Here is a 21515-nt window from a genome sequence, read left to right as displayed (position 1 = left end):
CCCCTGTAAAACTCCTTGGCCGTCACTGTGGCTGTGGGAATAAGTGTGCCTTTGTTTGCTCTCCTCTCAGGAGAGAAACACACTTGGATTCTCTCCATGTTCTGAACAAGTTTCAAGATGGGGGGGGTTCTTGGCCTACCGTCAACTCATACACTGCACTAAGGATAGAGTAGTCTTCATGAATCTGGTATTTTCTTTTTCTTAACAGAACTTCTCCTCCGTCAATTTTCTTCAGTGGGGCAGTAATCATTTTGGCAGCTATTTTAGATTTAGTTTTAGTCTTAAAATACCTTTTTAGTCTTAGTCACATTTTAGTCATTTCATCCTTTGTTAGTTTTAGTCATTATCAGTCGACTAAAACTCTTGGCAATGTTTGGCTAGTTTTAGTCACAACCATTTTAGTCACATAATAGTCTGTGTATTTTTTTTCTATTAAATAATGAATATTTAGGCAAATGGCCTTGTCCAATTAGGCCTACTTTCCCCTCGTATAGATTGGCTGGCAACATTGATATTGTAGCTGATTGTAACTAATGCCAGCCATAATTAACCATATAGGCTTAAAGCCTTGGCTACAGGTTGTACAATTAACAGCTCTGATTTTCTCCCCGTCATAACCAACAAGGGGGTAAATAAGTTGGTTTCCTAAAGGGTACAATTTGAGCTTTCCAAAAATCCCAAAAACTATTACTGTCCTCCTAATATTCAACAAATAGCATTCATTTCCCCAGTAGAATAAGGCAAACGCAACTCGCATTCGAGGACCGCGGCACGAGAGCAGGAAACACAGATTAGTGAATAGAAACGCACATGGAAAAGTAGAACTTCAGATGTGATAAAAGCAAAAATAGCCTACGTGAAAGTAAGAGAGAGGTTTAACATCGCTTCTATACTGAACAAAAATATAAACGCAACATGCATCAATGTCAATGACTGATTGATTATCTTGGCAAACCAGAAATGCTCACTAACAGGGATGTAAATAAATTTGTCCACAAAATTTTCAGCTCATGAAACATGGGACCAACACTTTACATGTTGCGTTTATATTTTTAAGTATAGTTGGGGTTAGTTACAAGTCAAATCACCTGGCTTTGCATCAGTTCAAAAGATTGACGAGTGACTGAAGTGACCACCTGGGGGCTGTGTGTAGGAGGGCTGGGCAGATCAGCTCAATCTGACCGTGCAACTGAAAGATGTCAATTCTGCCAATGAGATGATATTCTGCATGCATGTTTAGGATTGGACATAACTGTTGAAAAGCAGCTTCATGGCAAATTATAGGTCCATTGATCTCACATGGAATTCTCGTCTCGTTAGATGTTCGTCAACTAAAATGAGAAGGGATTTGTAATCGTTTTTTTGCAGGGCACTTCGACTGATTATCGCCATAGTTTTAGTCAGGAAAAATAGGTTGTTGACAAGTATTTTTCACCATGGTTATTGTTGACAAAATTAACACTGATCCAGTGTTCCTGAGAGGTTAACTGTTTTCCTGAACCGAACTCTTCAAAGAACCACACAGCCACATGTCTATTGCACGCCCATTCTGCCTGTATGGGTAGCTCTGGTCAGCCTGTGTGCTACTGCTCCAACAACAGACAATCTTATTGGAGCAGGACACAGTGAGAAGAAAACAGTGAGCGAATATTACCTTATTTTCTGTAGCTGTACTTTTGTACTTGTTTAATCCGTATATGGGGACGCATTAGCTTTTCTTTTTGTGTGTACTGCTCCGTTTTGGATGTGCTTACGTAAATGGTCCAGTCAGAGGTGTTTTCTCCTCGGTCCATCCCACAGCTCTGCTTCAAGCTCTGTCCCACAATGACATCCAAGCCTTCTATGACACGTGCAGCGACTGGCCGAGTGGGGTTATTCTGGGGTGCTTTGAGGCTGTTACCCTTAGCCACAGTGCTAGCTAGCGTCAACGCCTCCCTGGCGGGCCCGGAGCTTTCATCTCTGGCAGGATCAAAAGGTTCTACTCGACTGGAGACGGACTGCCCTTCACCTTGCACAACCCCATTCCCCCACGCTACTTCCTGTGACATCACTCTGACATCACTTTACTTACGTGATCCACCCACCTTACATTGAAGGTTGGTGTTAGAGTTTAATATTTTCCCGGTATTTTACAAATGTTCCATCCGGAGAATAAATCACTTTTCTCCCAGGGAACCCGGTATTTCCCGCCAAAACAGGAAGTGTCATTCAAAAGCATTAAAGCATGTAAATATGTCTGGATTTGATTAGAGCATAAAACAAATCTAACCTGATGCTACCTGTGCCTGATGAGACATATATTAAATACATTTTATGAGCCCTACATTAATGACCTTTAATGAGCCCAAGCCCAAAAAATTCCAAATGCAGTACAGAGCCTACACATAATTCCCCATAACCAAAAACAGGTTTGTAGACATTTTTGCAAATGTATTAAAATGTTTAAACATATCTTATTTACATAAGTAATCAGACCCTTTGCTATGAGACTTAAAATTGAGTTCAGGTGCATCCTGTTTCCGTTGATCATCCATGAGATGTTTCTACGACTTGATTGGAGTCCACCTGTGGTAAATTCAATTGACTGGACATGATTAGGAAAGGCACACACCTGTCTATATACGGACCCACAGTTGACAGTGCATGTCAGAGCAAAAACCAAGCCATGAGGTCGAAGGAATTGTCCATAGATTGTGTCACGGCAGAGATCTGGAGAAAGGTATCAAAACATTTCTGCAGCATTGAAGGTTCCCAAGAACACCGTGGCCTCCCTCATTCTTATGGAAGAAGTTTGGAACCACCATGAGCAATCGGGGGAGAAGGGCCTTGGTGAGAGTGGTGGCCAATAACCCGATGGTCACTCTGACAGAGCCGCAGATTTCTCTGCGGAGAAGGGAGAACCTTCCAGAAGGACAACCCCATCTCTGCAGCACTCCACCAATCAGGCCTTTATGGTAGAGTGGCCAGATGGAATCCACTCTTCAGTAAAAGGCACATTACAGCCTGCTTGGAGTTTGTCAAAAGGCACCTAAAGACTCTCAGATCATAAGAAACAAGATTCTCTGGTCTGGTGAAAGCAAGGTTGAACTCTTTGGCCTGAATGCCAAGTGTGACGTCTGGAGGAAATCTGGCACCATCCCAGTGATGGACATCTGTAATTATCATTTTTTCAGTTTATTACATCTGCAAAAAAAATAACTTTGTTTTGTCATTATGGGGTAATATGTGTAGATTTGAGGTGGGACAAAAATGTAATCCCTTCTAGAATAAGGCTGTAACAGTAACAAAATGTGGAAAAAGTGAAGGGGACTGAATACTTTCCGAATGCACTGTAGATGATGTAGGCTACTGCATATTACGCACAACAGAAAAACATAAAATCCCATAGATGAGGCTATCTCTCCTGGGTAAATACATAACTTGTGTGAACTGTATTATACTGTATTGTATGGACTGAAATTTCGCACGTTGTTCAAACCATGATAAGGCAGAAGAAAACATGCGATTCTGGTTCAGCACATGCAGCCTACAAAGTCACAAGTCACAAGTATAGGCTATTGAATTTGATTTTAATTTTGAAACATAATAGGGCCTATTTGTTTAATTAGCAGGTTGACGCATATGTACCTTTATGTTTCCCCTAATGCTATTAGCCTACCTCCTCTTTCTCCCTCTTGTTGCTTCTTTCCTTCCTCGCTTTCAACAGTTAAATGGAATATGTTTTGGTGTCCTTTGTTTTCACCATTCTAATGACATTCTTATAATATAGTACTTGAATTAGATGCAGAAGTCTTCACGAAGATTGAATGGTTATGGGTCTGAATAAATAACTGCTATAGCCTACTGCCATCGTGCGTTTGTTCTTCTTTCAAACTATCCATGAGTTCTATTGGGCTACTCTATTTAACATTCAGCAAAAAAAGCGCTTGCGTCCCTTGGATTAGTCTTGGTATGAGAAATGCCAAAAAAATGATGTCCCACAAGCTATTCTAGTCTAGCTTTCCCTGCAGGGGACTCCAAGAGCTAAGGAGCGTTTTTTTAAGGAAGAGGTCAGCAGAGCACAGGTGCTTGTGTATTGTGCAAGAGACAGAGGTTATACGTTAGAAGCTTATTATTCATAACCAATCATGAATTAGCTAAATATAAGGCTAATACTGCATTGAAAATACAACAAAATACATTTAATAGGCCCTAATCTATGGATTTCACATGAGCCAATCAGAAGGAGTTTTTCCTTACAAAAGGGCTTTATTCCAGACAGAAATACTCTTCAGTTTCATCAACTGTCCGGGTGGCTGGTCTCAGATGATCCCGCAGGTAAAGAAGCTAGATGTGGAGGTCCTGGGCTGGTGTAATTACATGTGGTCTGCGGTTGTGAAGCCAATTGGACATACTGCCAAATTCTATTTTTAAAAAACATTATGGTAGAGAAATTAACATTCAATTCTCTGGCAACAGTTCTGGTGGACATTCCTTCAGTGAGCAGGAATGTCCACCAGAACTTGAGGCATCTGTGGTATTGTTGTGTGACAAAACTGCACATTTTAGAGTGACCTTTTATTGTCCCCAGCACAAGGTGCACCTTTGTAATGATCATGCTGTTTAATCAGCTTCTTGATATGTCACACCTGTCAACTGGATGGATTATCTTGGCGAAGGAGAAATGCACAATAAAAGGGATGTAAACAAATTTGTACTCAAAACTTAGTCTCGGGCCTAACAACACCCGTGCCAATATATCCGACAAACACCGGCTTCTCTGGCATTATCACTTAAATAACTACTCAACTCAGCAATAAACTGCCCTTTTTCAGGATCCTTTCTTTCAAAGATAATTTGTAAATACTGTTTCCCATGCTTGTTCAATGAACCATAAACAATTAATGAACATGCACCAGTGGAACGCTCATTAAGACACTAACAGCTTACAGACAGTAGGCAATTAAGGTCACAGTTATGAAATCTTAGGACACTAAAGAGGCCTTTCTACTGACACTGAAAAACACCAAATGAAAGATGCCCAGGGTCCCTGCTCATCTGCATGAACATGCCTTAGGCATGCTGCAAGGAGGTATGAGGACTGCAGATGTGGCCAGGTCAATACATTTCAATGTCCGTACTGTGAGATGCCTAAGATAGCGCTACAGGGAGACAGGAAGGACAGCTGATCGTCCTCGCAGTGGCAGACCACGTGTAACACCTCCTGCATAGGATCGGTGCATCCGAACAGCACACCTGCGGTACAGCTACAGGATGGCAACAACAACTGCCCGAGTTACACCAGGAACGTACAATCCCTCCATCAGTGCTCAAGACTATCCACAGTAGACGGAGAGAGGCTGGACTGAGGGCTTGGCTTGTAGGCCTGTTGTAAGGCAGGTCCTCACCAGACATCACCAGCAACAACGTCGCCTTTGGGCGTTGTCAATAATAAATAATATTTTTGCAGGAATCTCCTTGCGAATGATTTTGCCGAAGATTGTATCACCGCCGGGCTGGGCAACCTGAGCTTTTGCTATCTCATCCGCACAAACCCACCGTCGCTGGACCAGACAGAACTGGCAAAAAGTGCTCTTCACTGACGAGTCGCGGTTTTGTCTCACCAGGGGTGAATTGGAGGTGGAGGGTTCTTCATGGTCTAGGGCGGTGTGTGTCAGCATCACCGGACTGAGCTTGTTGTCATTGCAGGCAACCTCCCTCATGTGGTACCCTTCCTGCAGACTCATCCTGACATGACCCTCCAGCATGACAATGCCACCAGCCATACTGCTGGTCAGGAATGTCAGTGATCTGCCATGGCCAGCGAAGAGCCCCGATCTCAATCCCATTAAGCACGTCTGGGACCATTTGGATCGGAGGGTGAGGACTAGGGCCATTCCCCCCAGAAATGTCAGGGAACTTGCAGGTGCCTTGGTGGAAGAGTGTGGTAACATCTCGCAGCAAGAACTAGCAAATATGGTGCAGTCCATGAGGAGGAGATGCACTACAGTACTTAATGCAGCTGGTGGCCACACCAGATACTGACTGTTACTTTTGATTTTTACCCCCCCCCCCCCTTTGTTCAGGGACACATTATTACATTTCTGTTAGTCACATGTCTGTGGAACTTGTTCAGTTTATGTCTCAATTGTTGAATCTTGTTATGTTCATACAAATATTTACACATGTTAAGTTTGCTGAAAGTAAACGCAGTTGACGGTGAGAGGACGTTTCTTTTTTTGCTGAGTTTAGAAGACATTGTATTATTATTTTCTAATTCACAAAATTTGAATCTCTCTATCCAACTTTCTCTCCCCTCCCTCCCCCTCTCCCCCTCCTTCCAGGTGTCCATCCCTGACACCAGTAGCTCCTGTATGCGTGCAGTGTTGGAGTTCATGTACTGTGGGCTGCTTTCGCCCTGTCCTGACCTGGAGCCTATTGAGCTTATCGTCCTATCCAACCGGCTGTGTCTGCCACGCCTTGTTGCCCTCACAGAGCAGCATGCTGTGAATGAGCTGCTCCAGTGGGCGATGAAGGGAGTGGACATCGACGGACAGGTGCTGGCTTACCTGGAGTTGGCTCAGGTGAGTCTTTACATGTACCGTATACTCTGAATGACAGTTGTACTGATGACACTGTTACTGCAATACACATAATACACATACTACATTCTGTTGTTAGGAAAATACTATTTCACTGGAGAGAACATTCTAATTGATATCCAAGAAGGATCGGACCACCCTATAGCTCAGGCCTATATCAGATACCCAACTATAGAAAACTTTGTTCTACAATGGCTGGTGACATTCATATTTAAAAGTCATTTGTCCACTTCCCATTCAAGTTCATCTTTCTTATTTGTAAAGTAAGAAAGTTTGAGGTCTTTTTTTTCCATTGGACCTTTTTGATGGACTGATCACCTATTCATTCATCCCTTGCAGTTCCACAATGCCAAGCAGCTGTCTGCCTGGTGTCTCCATCACATCTGCACCAACTACAACAGCGTCTGTCGCAAGTTCCCTAAAGACATGAAGGTCATGTCTCCAGGTACAGACCGCATTCCCTCTCTCTTCTCTACGTCTGTGTGTGTGTCTCCTCGTCTGCTCTGTTCTACATTTTTCATCTCTTTTGTACCTCCGATCCCCAACTTCGCTCCCCATCTCTCACTTGTTTCTCACATTACTTTTTGGTCCCTTGTATTCACGCTTTCTTTCTCTTTCTATGTCTGTTTATGCATCTCTTGTGTTCTCTCCCCCATCTCTCTCTCTGCTTGTAGAGAACCAGAGGCACTTTGAGAAGCAGCGGTGGCCTCCGGTGTGGTTCCTGAAGGAGGAGGACCGCTACCTGCGCTCTCAGAAGGAGCGCGAGCGCGAGGAGGAGATCCTACGCAAGCTGCGCACCAAGAGAGGCTGGTGCTTCTCGAGACACCCGTCCTCCTCGCCCCACGTCTCCTGAGGCTGTCACCCCTCCATGACCCCTCCTGCTTCTGACCTCTCCATGACGGGAGAGCCAAGTCTCTCTTCTGTACGATTGTGTGTGGGTGTATGGGGGGGGGGGGGGGCTCAGTGACCAGTCCAGTTCTCTGTGCCCAAGATGGTCTCACCTAGCTGGGCCTCAGTGACCAGTCCAGTCCTGCCTCCTCCCCCTGAGATCCACCCACCAGCCTGGGGGTGACGAGACTGGGAACAAAAGGGCTCTCTCTCTCTGCCCCTCAGTCACACAGAAGCTAAAGACCATTCCACAGACCACTGCTAAGACTCCCCTATGGGGAGGTTACCTCTGCCTTCACGTCTATTAGACTGTTAGCACACTGGACAAGACCAGAAGCCAGGGGGCGCCAGCTCTGCTTCAACACTCATGGAAAGATGCTTTGTTTGGTTTTTATTTCGCTTAGGGATTTGAAATTAGAGTAGAGCCCATCCCAGAGTTGGGTGTTTTGCCTCAGAGTCTCTGGCCACCACCTATGCCTGTCTGACTTCTCTTCCACAGACTTTGTCATCCACTTTGGACAGGTTTGACACCATTTTGTTTCTCCCGGGTTTCATCCCAGTGTACCTCCGTGTTGGGGGTTCTTTTCTAGAATCAGCTGTGCAAGGGAGGGGCAGTAGAGGTGGTTAGTCTGGGTTGAGGTACCTGCTCAAGCAAAGGTGGTGGTTTGTGATTCAAGCACCCATCGTGATCCCCCACATAACACCAAGAGGAGAGGCCAACAGTGCTGAACAAATCCCCCTCAATGACATTCAAAGTGAACACTTGATAGCATTTCTGGATCAGAGGGCTATTTTATACCACTGCCATGGGAGGGAGTAAGAAGCCGAACTGAACAGATTTCTTCTTGCTCTGTCTTAATTGACCACTAGGGTGCCCCTCAGCCAGCCTGCCTTAACTCCCCCGTACCACAGGGGGCAGCACTGCTCAGGGTTCCATCATCAACCCTCACCGGGAGCAAACAGGAGTTTTCTCCCCTGCCTGCATATATCCTTAATTCTAGTGTCTTTTAACTTTATTTTATTACAGCTGTATTTGAAAGTCACCTGTAGTCTTTTGTCCTCACTGAGTGTTGAAAGCACATGTATTATACCAAAAAATGAGGCTGTGACATGTTCCCTCCCTCCTGTCTCCTTGCCTTCCTCTCCTTGCCTCCTACATAACATGGCAAATGTGGGGAGGAAGGGAATAGAGGAAGATAAACTTTTTGACCCCCCCCCCCCCCCCTCAGTATGTTTTTATAAAGCTGCAATGTCAGGTAAAACCCAGGTGCCACTGCAGGACTTCCACTCCTTTAGCTGGAATTGAAAATGGCGCTCAGGATGTCCACTAAAAAGACAGTACGTTTATGACACACATACACACTCACATTTACACTTGTACCTGTCTTTTCGGTCCACGATTTTGAGGGGTTTATGTCTGCTCAGCCCTTCATCAGTGTTAATATACGAAAACCTTTCAATCTACCCATATAGTGTTACATTCAGATGTGCTGCACTAGGGTTATTTTTTTCTTATTAAAAGGTGTCTGATAGACATTAAAGTTAGTGAATATATTCATAGTATTATGAATTTCAATGTTGGTCTTTTCAGTATGAGCAGAGCTATGCTTTGAAGTTGAATCTGTCCATTTATTTAACGACATTCTGTCGTTTTCAATGCCGCGCTAGACCAAATATTTAACTTGCTTTTTTAAAAATGTATTGCGCTGCAGAGTGCAGTTCTGTTTTCGTTGTGAGGGAGTGTGCTGCGTCAATCAATTTGTGAACAAAGGGAATGTGTATTACTGTCTTTTAGTTGAGTGCTATGGAGTTGGATTATGGGCTGCTGAGAACATGTTAATAACCCACGGCACCGTCAAGATCTTAATGTATCCAAGACATTGTGTTACAACAGGCAAGTTGGAAGAAGAAGGAAAACAATAACTAACAAAGCATTATTACTGTATTTTAATTGCCTTCTTTTTGCTCAAAAGGGGTAGTTATGTGGGAAAAAAGAAGACTTTGTAACATGTTTCTCTTTACCACCTTCGTTCTATTTGTGGGTTTGAGATTTCCACCCCCGCCTTTACCCAGGTGACTGTGGGAGATAGATGGATGGCGTGAAATGTGTTTTTTTTTGTGTGTTTTTTTTAGCTTTTCTTCACCGGATGCGTGTTCTAGTCATCAACAGCTACTGAAATAGCTATGCGATAGGATCTCATGAGACCCAAGTGAGAATTGGGCTGATTTTTACCCCCCAAAAAACTGCAAACCTACATATTTGGAATTGGAACACTGAAATAGTCCTTGCGCCCCTATTTCGGACTAGGATATTGGAACATTAATCTGGGGTTGACATAGGAACATAGAGCTATTTGACTTCCATGTCCCCTTTCAGTGCCCCAAGGATGAGCTATTAAAGTTGTCTTACTAATGGTAGACATGCCCTACAAAGCCTTCCCTCATGGAAGTGCACATCCACTATTAGGAATCGGAGTATACTCAAAATGTACAGTGTAAGGTAGTGGTATACAGTTGCAGACAGGTTCTACAAAGGATAATAGTAGAGCTGATTGATTCAGTCTCTGGTTAATGACTCACACCCAGTCTCACCCACTCAACCAGGCCAGAGAGGCAGGCCTCTCCCTCGCCTTCCTCCCACGTCTGAGTCTCCCTCTGGGGCTGCAGACCCCAGCGCTACTCCCGGAGAGTTTCTGGGTCTTCGGGTGGTCAGTGGAAACACAGGCCTTAAGTTAGTAGGCGAAGGGGCTGTTAGTATTGTAAGTTCTCTTAGTCTGTTTCGGTTTGGGAAACTGATTTAGTCTGCCACTACAAACTAGCCGATTACCCTCTGTAATGCCCTAGAGACCAAGGTTTAGACACCTGTGATCTAGGGGATGCGAACGCTTACTATGAGAATACTGGTTGCCTTGTGTGAATGCTGTTCAACACTTGTGGGATGTGGTTATTATTTTTGCATCATGGCCTAATTTTGGTTTTGTAAATGCACTTTTCTCCGTCTTTCAGTATCGGGTTGCACTTTCCTTCCTTTTGTGGTCTTTTTAGCTCTGACTTTTTTGTGCTTGGCATGGACAATTCTTTAACAAGGTTGTTTTAAAAATGTGATCTTTTGTAGCATGGGATCTTCCTTTCTCCCTTCAACTGTCCATGTGGCTTTCTAGGGCTTTGACTGAGTGTGTATCTATCTCGTCATGCTCACATACAAAGGCAACCCGGGCTCAGCTGTAGTATCGTAGTATTAGTGACTGAAATGAAAGCCTCTGTCCATTATGTGTGAAGCCTCTCAAGTCAGTCATACTATTGTAATTGTATATAATATTATCCTCATACGTTCAGTTGGCTTGAGTACAGCCTAAATGTAACGTCATTGGGGATCTCATCGTGACATTGAGGGTACACAGGAATGTGTGTACATGTCAGTAACTAATGACAATGGTTATTGACGTTAGCAAGATGTGTTGCTTCTTGTACAGTGTTAAAAGCAGTATTTTACCAGGTGTGGGACCATGGTTTCCCCAGGATTTGACATCTCGGGTGCTGGTACAGTACGTAGGTTGTGTTCACGTTCTAAAGATTTATGAATTCATACACCTTGGGAATGTCCTATTTATACATCGGGCAGCCTTGGGAATGTCCTATTTATACATCGGGCAGCCTTGGGAATGTCCTATTTATACATCGGGCAGCCTTGGGAATGTCCTATTTATACATCGGGCAGCCTTGGGAATGTCCTATTTATACATCGGGCAGCCTTGGGAGCTACAGTGAGAGGAATGCTTTGATTGGGCTGAAATGCATGTATACACAGGGAAACAAATTACGAAGTGGATCTTTGGCTTTGAACCCCCGTCAATAGTTGACCCACATTGCCCCCTATTGGCCCATTTTTGTACCTGTCATTTGAAACGTCACATTAAGTCCATACTCTTTTGATGTCACTTTCACATCACCTTAATTTGCATCAGCTCAAGAGTGTAGTATTGTCCAAAGAAAACATGAGTATTACTGAGAATTCGAAGAATATTTTCGATCATGCCGCTTATTGACAGAGAACCCCTTGTTGTTGTAGTTTGCCCCTGGTCTGGCGTCTCCTGTGCCTTTTGAGATGACCTCATGCTGGCGCCCTCTTGTCGAGCCTCTAGCGGTCAAACAGGGAAATGGTTCCGATCGTTTTTTCCACCATTAATTTTTCTGTTAGGGAACTTTAGAAACACTTAAAATAAATTGTATCTCTATATTTAGCTCTATTTACTTTCAGATTTGAACATTCCAATTAGCATCAAAGTAGACATCATGAAAGACTACAAATCCCTGCAAGCTCCTGCACGTCATCTGTAACACCTTTGCTAACTGGTTTTGTGTCAATTTAAAACATGCACAAGACAGTTTACATAATTGTCAATTTATATAAATGTTGACGCTTTTCATAACTACATTTAGCTAACATTAGATAGTTAATTCAGAGATTCTTACCTTTGCCTCGATTCGGCAGTCTCGCCGAGATCATCAAAGCATTTGTAGTTCTTTATGATAGCCACATTAGCCTCTAATTAGCATTTCTTTTTTTTTTGGGGGGGGGGGTAAATACAGGCAAATATTTTGATAAAAGTCACCTTGTCCTAGAGAGATTTACACGAAACACAGCCCTTATTTGAGGTGTTTCTAAAATCTCCTATGGTAAAAATGAATGGTGGAAAAACGATTATGACTCGTACCATGGTACTCTATAGGCTTACTGTACATATGAGGAGGGGCCTCTAAACCAATGCCTTCTGGGTTCAGGTTGGCACCCACCATGCAGGCTAAAAACACATGTGCACACACATTTGACCAGGCAAGTTTCCTCCTTGTCTCTTAGTGCCTGTGGATTGACCAATGATTCCGCCATCCTATGCTGTGTACCAAAGGGGCTATGTTGTTGAGGCCTACAGTAGTCTACAGTAACTGTGGGGTACACAGTGCATAAGGCCCCTGACTTGGAGCTTTACAAATATGTCACTCAAACCTTGTCGTCACATCGTCCAAACCAAGCTAGGCTGTAGATACTAAATTGTTGAGAAGACATTGAGAACAAACAGATTTCAGATTCATGAACAAACTGATCTTTTGCACTTGGCAGTCTGTCAAGGCATGCCCTTTCTGTCTATTATGTAGCCTTAAGTTTACACCATGTGTGTAGTAATGGATTATTAAACCCAGTTTTACCAGCTTGCCTCGGCAGTCACAAATGGCTTCAACCCAACTCGGGCTCCTGCTCTCTCGCTCTCTCTCTCTCTCTCTCTCTCTCTCTCTCTCCTTGTGGTAGAGATGGCACTAGTGTAGAACTGGGCTATTCATTAGAGATGTAGTGAACCGTCCCACGGTGTATGGGCGGGGAGTCCCACCAATAAAGAAGGGAGACAGAACCACAAAATGTGAAGTTGAGCCACTACAGTGTCTACCATTTTTTTTTTTACACAAAATGGCACAACTGCTCGTCTGCTTTAACGATACTCTCCAGTTAATTTTGTAAACCTCATCTCCACTTGTTTGACCCAAAACTGTGTGTTACGCCGTGTTCACTCGCTAGTCAGGAACTCGGATACTCCGAAATTTCCGACTTGCTAACTTGCTGAACAGGGCACGTGTATAACCACCAGCAGTTAGCAAGTCACACATTTTTTTGAGTTTTAATAGTTCCAATTAGCACATGAATGCGTCATTCGCCCAGGACGGAGAGAGCTGGGAGGGACAGAAGCCTTGGTAGGTTGTAGGTGTATCTCTGCTCTGTGACATTTTCAGTGTCACAGAGCACTCTACATAGTACTATACATAGTATTGATATGCACTTCTGTTTCCCTCTTCTCATTTCAAATGAATATTGGTATTAACTGCTTGTGTTAATATGTTTCTGAAACAGAAAAAGCACACAGACACACACGACACACCACGTACACACCATATTAAGGGCTTTTTTAAAAGACAACAATCAGAATGTTTTGCTGCTTTTGCAAAAATGTTTTGAATAATCCTTTGTAATATTTTTTAACCACTGATTTGTAAAAAAAAAAAAAAAGGAAACAAAATATACTTTTTTTGCCGTTTCAGTATTTTAATGTTTCACCTAGCTTTTAATTAAACCCTAATAAATATTATCTATTTGTCCTTTTGTCTTTTGAGCCTATTGTTCTATATCAATTCTCCATGATGCTTCTTGTGCACAGAAATGTTTTAGAAACTCTGTGTGTGTGTGTGTGTGTGTGTGTGTGTGTGTGTGTGTGTGTGTGTGTGTGTGTGTGTGTGTGTGTGTGTGTGTGTGTGTGTGTGTGTGTGTGTGTGTGTGTGTGACAAGTGGGAACATTTCACCGGTACCCACCAGGAAACAGGCTATTTTAGGCTTAGGAGTTAGGGTTAGAATTAGGTTTAGGAGCTAGGATTAGGATTATGGTTAGGGATTAGGGAAAATAGGATTTGGAATGTGAATCAGTTGTTTGGTCCTCACTAGGATAGTAAAATGTGTGTCGTGTCTGTGTCAGGGGAGAGCGACTGCCCTCTCATTGAAACCACGGAGGTTCAAGGCCAACCGTAGGTACTGCAGGCATCTTTAGAACAAAACAAGATCCCCTATTATAGTGAATAAAAAAAGGTGATCTTTGTGGTCAATCTTTGTGTAAATAAAATAAATGTTTGAAAGACAATCATGTTACCAAAAGTTGCTTCTAATACAACAAATGTATGTCCTTGAATTTATTATTTTAAAATCACACGAAGAAGGAATCATTTAGTTCAGTTTGTCATTTATTGTCATGAGTCTTGCCCTGGAGGCAGAAATGAGCGGTTTCTGCTCGACGGACCAAAGTCAAAAAAGGGCTATATTGTAAAACTTCATGAAAACGAAAATGTGCTTTCTGTATAAAGATGGCGCTTGGATCCATAGCCACAATTATCGGGCTCCTAACCAATTTTGTTATTTAGTTTGCGCTGATCTTAACATTTTTTGTTCATAAGGTTTCTGCCATTTCCTATGACTGAAAAAAGATTCTGGACATCACAACAGCAATCACTCACCTCAATCTGGACGAAGACTTCTACTTCAATGAGTGGCGCAGCGGTCTAAGGCACTGCATTTAAGTGCAAGAGGCAGTCCCTGGTTTGAATCCAGGCTGAATCACATCCGGCCGTGATTGGGAGTCCCATAGGGTGGCGCACAGTTGGCCCAGCGTCGTCCTGGTATGGCCGGGGTAGGCTGTCATTGTAAATAAGAATTTGTTCTTAACTGATTTGCCTAGTTGAATAAAGGTTAAATAAATGAGTCTTCAAGTCTTCGGCACAGGACATACTGCGCTCACCTCAGAGCAGACCCTAATCCCGACACTCGGAAGAGGAAAACACGTTGTTATCGAGGTCTCCGGACAGGCACATTGACAAGACTACGGTGGTGAGTGAATAAACTGCCCCTACCATTTTGTTCTATTGGCGAATGTGCAATCACTGGAGAACAAGCTGCACGACTATCCTATCAACGAGACATTAAGAACTATAATAAACTGTGCTTTTCATAGTCATGGCTGAACAAGGACATGGATAATACACAGGGTTTGTCATGCATTGGCAGGACAGAACAGTAGCGTCCGGGAAGATCCGTGGGGGTGGGGTGGGGTGTGTCTCATTGTCAACAAAGACTGGTGCACAATCTCTAATATTAAGGAAGTCTCAAGGTTTTGCTCACCTGGGTTAGACCATGCTGTTTACCAAGAGAGTCTATCTATATTTTTCGTAGATGTCTATTTACCACCACAAACCGATGCTGGTACTAAGACCGCACTCAACGAGCTGTATGGGGCCATAAGTGAACAAGAAAATGCTTTTCCACAGGCGGCGCTTCCAGTGGCCAGTGATTTTAATGCAGGAAAAAAAAGTGTTTTACCTCATTTCTACCAGCATGTCACCTGTGCAACTAGAGGGGGCGGGGGCTGTAGATCATCTTTACTACACACACAGAGATGCATACAAAGCTCTCACTCACCCCACATTTGGCAAATCTGACTATAACTCTTATCATCCAGATTCCTGCTTGCAAGTAAAAACTCAAACAGGAAGTACAAGTGACGCCCCAATTCGGAAGTGGTCCGATGAAGCTGATGCTAAGGTACAGGATTGTTTCGCTAGCACAGACTGGAATATGTTCTGGGATTCATCCAATGGCATTGAGGAGTTTACCACATCAGTCACCAGCTTCATTAATAAGTGCATTGACGACATGGTCCCTACAGTGACAGTATGTACACATCCCAACCAGAAGTCATGGATTTCAGGCACTTGTAAAAACATTTTTTTATTTTTTTTATTTTTTTATTTCACCTTTATTTAACCAGGTAGGCTAGTTGAGAACAAGTTCTCATTTGCAACTGCGACCTGGCCAAGATAAGGCATAGCAGTGTGAACAGACAACACAGAGTTACACATGGAGTAAACAATTAACATTAAATCCTGCTACGCCCTCCGACTAATGATCAAACAGGCAAAGTGTCACTACAAGAATAAGATTGAATCCTATTATACCGTCTCTGATGCTCGTCGGATGTGGCAGAACTTGCAAACCATCACAGATTACAAAGAGAAAACAAGCTGAAAGATGCTCAGTGAGGCGAGCTTAGCAGACGAGGGAAATGCTTTCTATACTCTCGTCGAGGGAAGCAACACTGAACCATATGTGAGAGCACCAGCTGTTCTGGACGACTGTCTGATCACGCTCTCTGTAGCCGATGTGAGTAAGATCTTTAAACAGGTTAACCTGTCTACGATACTGGTTCCCAATTGGGGATCAACCCTCCCACGTTCAGCTGAAACGGTGGCGCATGGAACGCAAAAATATTCTTAAAAATATTTAACCTCCACACATTAACAAGTCCAATAGCTCAAATGAAAGATAAACACCTTGTTCATCTAGCCAGCAAGTCAGATTTCTAAAATGTTTTACGGCGAAAACATAGCACATATATATGTAAAACCACCACCAGACACAGCTCATTTCAATAGCCAAAACATGCAATCAACAAACGCAGGATTAAAAAATAAATCGCTCACTAACCTTTTGAAAATCTTCATCAGATGACAGTAATATGACATATTACACAGTACATATATTTTTTTTTCAATAATATGCCATTTATATCCATAAATGTCCATTTACAGTGAGTTCACCTTCAGAAATTACTCAAAAATGCCCGCAGGAAATCTATGTAGCGCGGCAAGATAACGTAAATAGACATCATAAACTTTGACTAAATATACATGTTCTACATATAGTTAGAAAGATACACTGCTTCTTTATGCAACCGCTGTGTTAGATTTATTTTTAACGTTACAGAAATCGCACACTATTCCATATGCTGAGACAGCGCTCAGTTCCAAGCTACATTTCCACGTAATGTTGGAGTCAACAGAAACACAGATTTAAGCATAAATATTCCCTTACCTTCGATGGTCTTCGTTCAGAATGTTCTGGAAGGCTTCATACTTACCCAATACATCGTTTGGTTTCAAGTCTTGCGTCTTTGTATTAGCTACTGCTAATAACATCAGCTGAAATGCACCCAAAACGTCCTCTGGTCCGGATAAGTTGCGCATCAAAACTTCAAAATTACACATTATATGTCGACTAAACAGGTCAAACTAAGTGCAGAAGCAAGCTTTATGATGTTTTAGACGTGCAAAACAAACTTCAATTCAATCGGCCATCGTCTGCCCTTCTCTTGAGTGCTGGAAACAAAGAAATGGCTGGGACCAATTCGCGCCCATACGCACAGCCTATTCTCTCGTGGCACGCACTAATTTCACACTAATTTTCCCATAGGGTCAATTCTCGCGGGATTTGAACGATTTGAAGCTCTAATGAAAGAGGACATCTAGCGGAAGAGAAAGAAAGTGTCCCCAGAATCATAGCTCGTTGGGAAGGGTGGGGGCCATGACGTCAAAGTTGCTCCAACTTTCATGGCCACAAAAACTAGTTTGGAAGAATGCCTGCCCTGTGAGTTCTGCTATACTTACAGACATAATTCCAACGGTTTTAGAATCTTTAGAGTGTTTTCTATCCAATAAGCAATTTTTGACAGATTTTTTTTCCAGTTTACTAGGGGTACCCAATCTCTCCAAAGGGGGCGTATGTCTGCCATATCCTTAACAGGTTTTAACATCCACAAGACCGCAGCGCCAGACTGATTAAAATGATGCGTACTCAGATCATGCCCTGACCAGCTGGCAAGTGTCTTTCTTCACTGACATTTTCAAACTTTCCCTGACGCAGTCTGTAATACCTACACGTTTTAAACAGACCACCATAGTCCCTGTGTTGAAGAACACCAAGGTAACCTGTTTAAATGAATATTGCCCCTGGCACTCACATCTGTAGCCATGAAATGCTTTGAAAGGCTGGTCATGGTTCATATCAACACCATCATCCCAGAAACCCTGGACCCAGTCCAATTCACATACCGCCCAAACAGATCCACAGATAACGCAATCTCTATTTCCCACCTGGACAAAAGGAACACCTGCGTGAGAATGCTGTTCGTAAACTACAGCTCAGCTTACAACACCATAATGCCCTCCAAGCCCATCACCAAACTAAGGTTCCTGGGACTGAACACCTCCCTGCAACTGGATCCTGGATTTCCTGAAGGGATGACCCCAAGTGGTGAGGGTAGGCAACAACACATCCGCCACACTGACCCTCAACACGGGGGCCTTTCATGGGTGTGTGCTTAGTCCCCTCCTGTACTCCCTGTTCACACACGACTGAGTGACTGCGCACGACTCCAACACCATCATCAAGTTTGCAGATCATTGTCCTATCATGGTCCATACACACCAACACAGTCATGACGAGGGCACAACAATGCCACTTCCCCCTCAGGAGGCTGAAAAGATGGGCCCTCAGATCCTCAGAAAGTTCTACAGCTGCACCATTGACATCTTAACTGGCTGCATCACTGCTTGGTATGGCAACTGCTCGGCAAGGCACTGCACAGGGTAGTGCGTACAGTCCTGTACATCACGGGGACCGAACTCCCTGCCATCCAGGACCTCTATACCAGGCAGTGTCATAGTAAGGCCCTAAAAATTGTCAGACTGCAGTCACCCAAGTCACAGACTGTTCTCTCTGCTACCGCACAGCAAGCGGTACCAGATCGCTAAGTCTAGGACAAAAAGGCTCCTGAACAGCTTCTTCGCCCAAGTCATAAAACTGCTAAATAGTTTACCCTTTTTGCAATAACTCAGACAGTATGCACACGCACTGGACTCTGCACACACACTCACACATACAGTACTTACACTGACACTCCAACACATTCTGCTGCTACTGTTTATTATCTATCCTGTTGCTTAGTCACTTTCCCCCTAACTAAATGTACATATCTGTCATGTACTGTCATGTTGTGTCTTGTCTCTGTCCTTTCCCTTCACCCTGTCTCCCTCTGCTGGTCGTTGTTAGGTTACCTTTTCTCCCCCGCTTTCCCCCAGCTGTTCCTTGTCTCCTCTGACTACCCATTCACCCCGTTTCCCACCTGTTCCCTTTTTCCCTCTGATTAGGTCCCTATATCTCTCTCTGTTTCTGTTCCTGTCCTTGTCGGATTCTTGTTTGTTGTGTTTCATGCCTGAGCCAGACTATCGTCATGTTTGCTGTAACCTTGTCCTGTCCTGTCGGAATCTGCCGGTCTATCTGAGCCTACCTATGTTTGGTTATTAAAGAAGCTCTGTTTAAGTTAGTTCGCTTTTGGGTCCTCATTCACTCACCATAACAGAAGAATCCGACCAAGAATGGACCCAGCGACTTCGGATCCTCTCCACTCAGCCGTCGGGATCCAGGGAGCGATGCTAGGCAGACACGAGCAGGAAGTGTCTGCTGCTCGACATGCCGTTGAGACCCTGGCCACCCAAGTCTCCAACCTCACAGAACAGGTTCACCATCTCCGCCTCGATCCACCGGCCACTTCCAGGGCTTTCGAATCTCCGGAGCCCAGAATCAATAACCCGCCGTGTTACTCTGGGGAGCCCACTGAATGCCGCTCGTTCCTCACCCAGTGTGATATTGTGTTTTCTCTCCAGCCCAACACTTACTCCAGGAGCACTGCTCGTGTCGCCTACGTCATATCTCTCCTTATTGGACGGGCTCGTGAGTGGGGCACGGCAATCTGGGAGGCAAGGGCTGAGTGTACTAACCAGTATCAGGACTTTAAGGAGGAGATGATACGGGTTTTTGATCGATCTGTTTTTGGGGAGGAGGCTTCCAGGGCCCTGTCTTCCCTATGTCAAGGCAATCGATCCATAACAGACTACTCTATTGAGTTTCGCACTCTTGCTGTCTCCAGTGGCTGGAACGAGCCGGCCTTGCTCGCTCGTCTTCTGGAGGGTTTCCGCGCAGAGGTAAAGGATGAGATTCTCTCCCGGGAGGTTCCTTCCAGCGTGGATTCCTTGATTGAACTCGCTATTCGCATTGAGCGACGGGTTGATCTTCGTCACCGAGCTCGTGGAAAGGAGCTCGCGCTCTCCGTCGCCTCCCTCTCCGCATCACTACCATCTTCCTCTGCCGGCTCGGGTGCTGAGCCCATGCAGCTGGGAGGTATCCGCATCTCGACTAAGGAGAGGGAACGGAGAATCACCAACCGCCTCTGTCTCTATTGCGGTTCCGCTGGTCATTTTGTCACTTCATGTCCAGTAAAAGGCCAGAGCTCGTCAGTAAGCGGAGGGCTACTGGTGAGCGCTACTACTCCTGTCTCTCCTTCAAGATCCTGCACTACCTTGTCGGTCCATCTACGCTGGACCGGTTCGTCAGCTTCCTGCAGTGCCTTAATAGACTCTGGGGCGGAGGGCTGTTTTATGGACGAGACCTGGGCTCGGGAACATGACATTCCTCTCAGACAGTTAAAGGAGCCCACGGCCTTGTTCGCCCTGGATGGTAGTCCTCTCCCCAGGATTCAGCGTGAGACGCTACCTTTAACCCTCACTGTTTCTGGTAATCATAGTGAAACCATTTCTTTTTTAATTTTTCGTTCACCTTTTACACCTGTTGTTTTGGGCCATCCCTGGCTAGTTTGTCATAATCCTTCCATTAATTGGTCTAGTAATTCTATCCTCTCCTGGAACGTCTCTTGTCATGTGAAATGTTTAATGTCTGCTATCCCTCCTGTTTCCTCTGTCTCTTCTTCACAGGAGGAGCCTGGTGATTTGACAGGGGTGCCGGAGGAATATCACGATCTGCGCACGGTGTTCAGTCGGTCCAGGGCCACCTCTCTTCCTCCACACCGGTCGTATGATTGTAGTATTGATCTCCTTCCGGGAACCACCCCCCCCCGGGGTAGACTATACTCTCTGTCGGCTCCCGAACGTAAGGCTCTCGAAGATTATTTGTCTGTAGCTCTTGACGCCGGTACCATAGTCCCCTCCTCCTCTCCCGCCGGAGCGGGGTTTTTTTTTGTCAAGAAGAAGGACGGGTCTCTGCACCCCTGCATAGATTATCGAGGGCTGAATGACATAACAGTGAAGAATCGTTATCCGCTTCCTCTTATGTCTTCAGCCTTCGAGATCCTGCAGGGAGCCAGGTTTTTCACTAAGTTGGACCTTCGTAACGCTTACCATCTCGTGCGCATCAGGGAGGGGGACGAGTGGAAGACGGCGTTTAACACTCCGTTAGGGCACTTTGAATACCGGGTTCTTCCTTTCGGCCTCGCTAACGCTCCAGCTGTCTTTCAGGCATTAGTCAATGATGTCCTGAGAGACATGCTGAACATCTTTGTTTTCGTTTACCTTGACGATATCCTGATTTTTTCACCGTCACTCCAGATTCATGTTCAGCACGTTCGACGTGTCCTCCAGCGCCTTTTAGAGAATTGTCTTTTTGTGAAGGCTGAGAAGTGCACCTTTCATGCCTCCTCCGTCACATTTCTCGGTTCTGTTATTTCCGCTGAAGGCATTAAGATGGATCCCGCTAAGGTCCAAGCTGTCATTGATTGGCCCGTCCCTAAGTCACGCGTCGAGCTGCAGCGCTTTCTCGGCTTCGCGAACTTC

At 44.4% G+C, this 21515-nt stretch overlaps 1 protein-coding gene across 5 annotated transcripts in view; it reads left to right on the top strand.

Annotated features, from left to right (window-relative positions):
• LOC110535706 (rho-related BTB domain-containing protein 2) overlaps positions 1 to 11627 on the top strand; it is a 97732-nt gene extending 86105 nt beyond the window's left edge. For 4 of the 5 annotated variants that reach the window (XM_021620893.2, XM_021620892.2, XM_021620895.2 and 1 more), the window contains 3 exons: positions 6324 to 6563; positions 6921 to 7026; positions 7256 to 7434. In XM_021620893.2, the coding sequence (XP_021476568.2) occupies positions 6324 to 6563; positions 6921 to 7026; positions 7256 to 7434 (525 nt within the window). Of the gene's footprint in view, positions 1 to 6323; positions 6564 to 6920; positions 7027 to 7255 lie in introns of all 5 variants that reach the window. The other variant, XM_021620891.2, reaches the window with a different exon arrangement.
• The last annotated feature ends 9888 nt before the right edge of the window (positions 11628 to 21515 follow it).

Source organism: Oncorhynchus mykiss, chromosome 11, assembly GCF_013265735.2.
Source record: "Oncorhynchus mykiss isolate Arlee chromosome 11, USDA_OmykA_1.1, whole genome shotgun sequence".
NCBI lineage: Eukaryota > Metazoa > Chordata > Actinopteri > Salmoniformes > Salmonidae > Oncorhynchus > Oncorhynchus mykiss.
The sequence above is the reverse complement of the archived record's forward strand: the minus strand, read 5'-3'. Positions and strand labels throughout refer to the sequence as shown.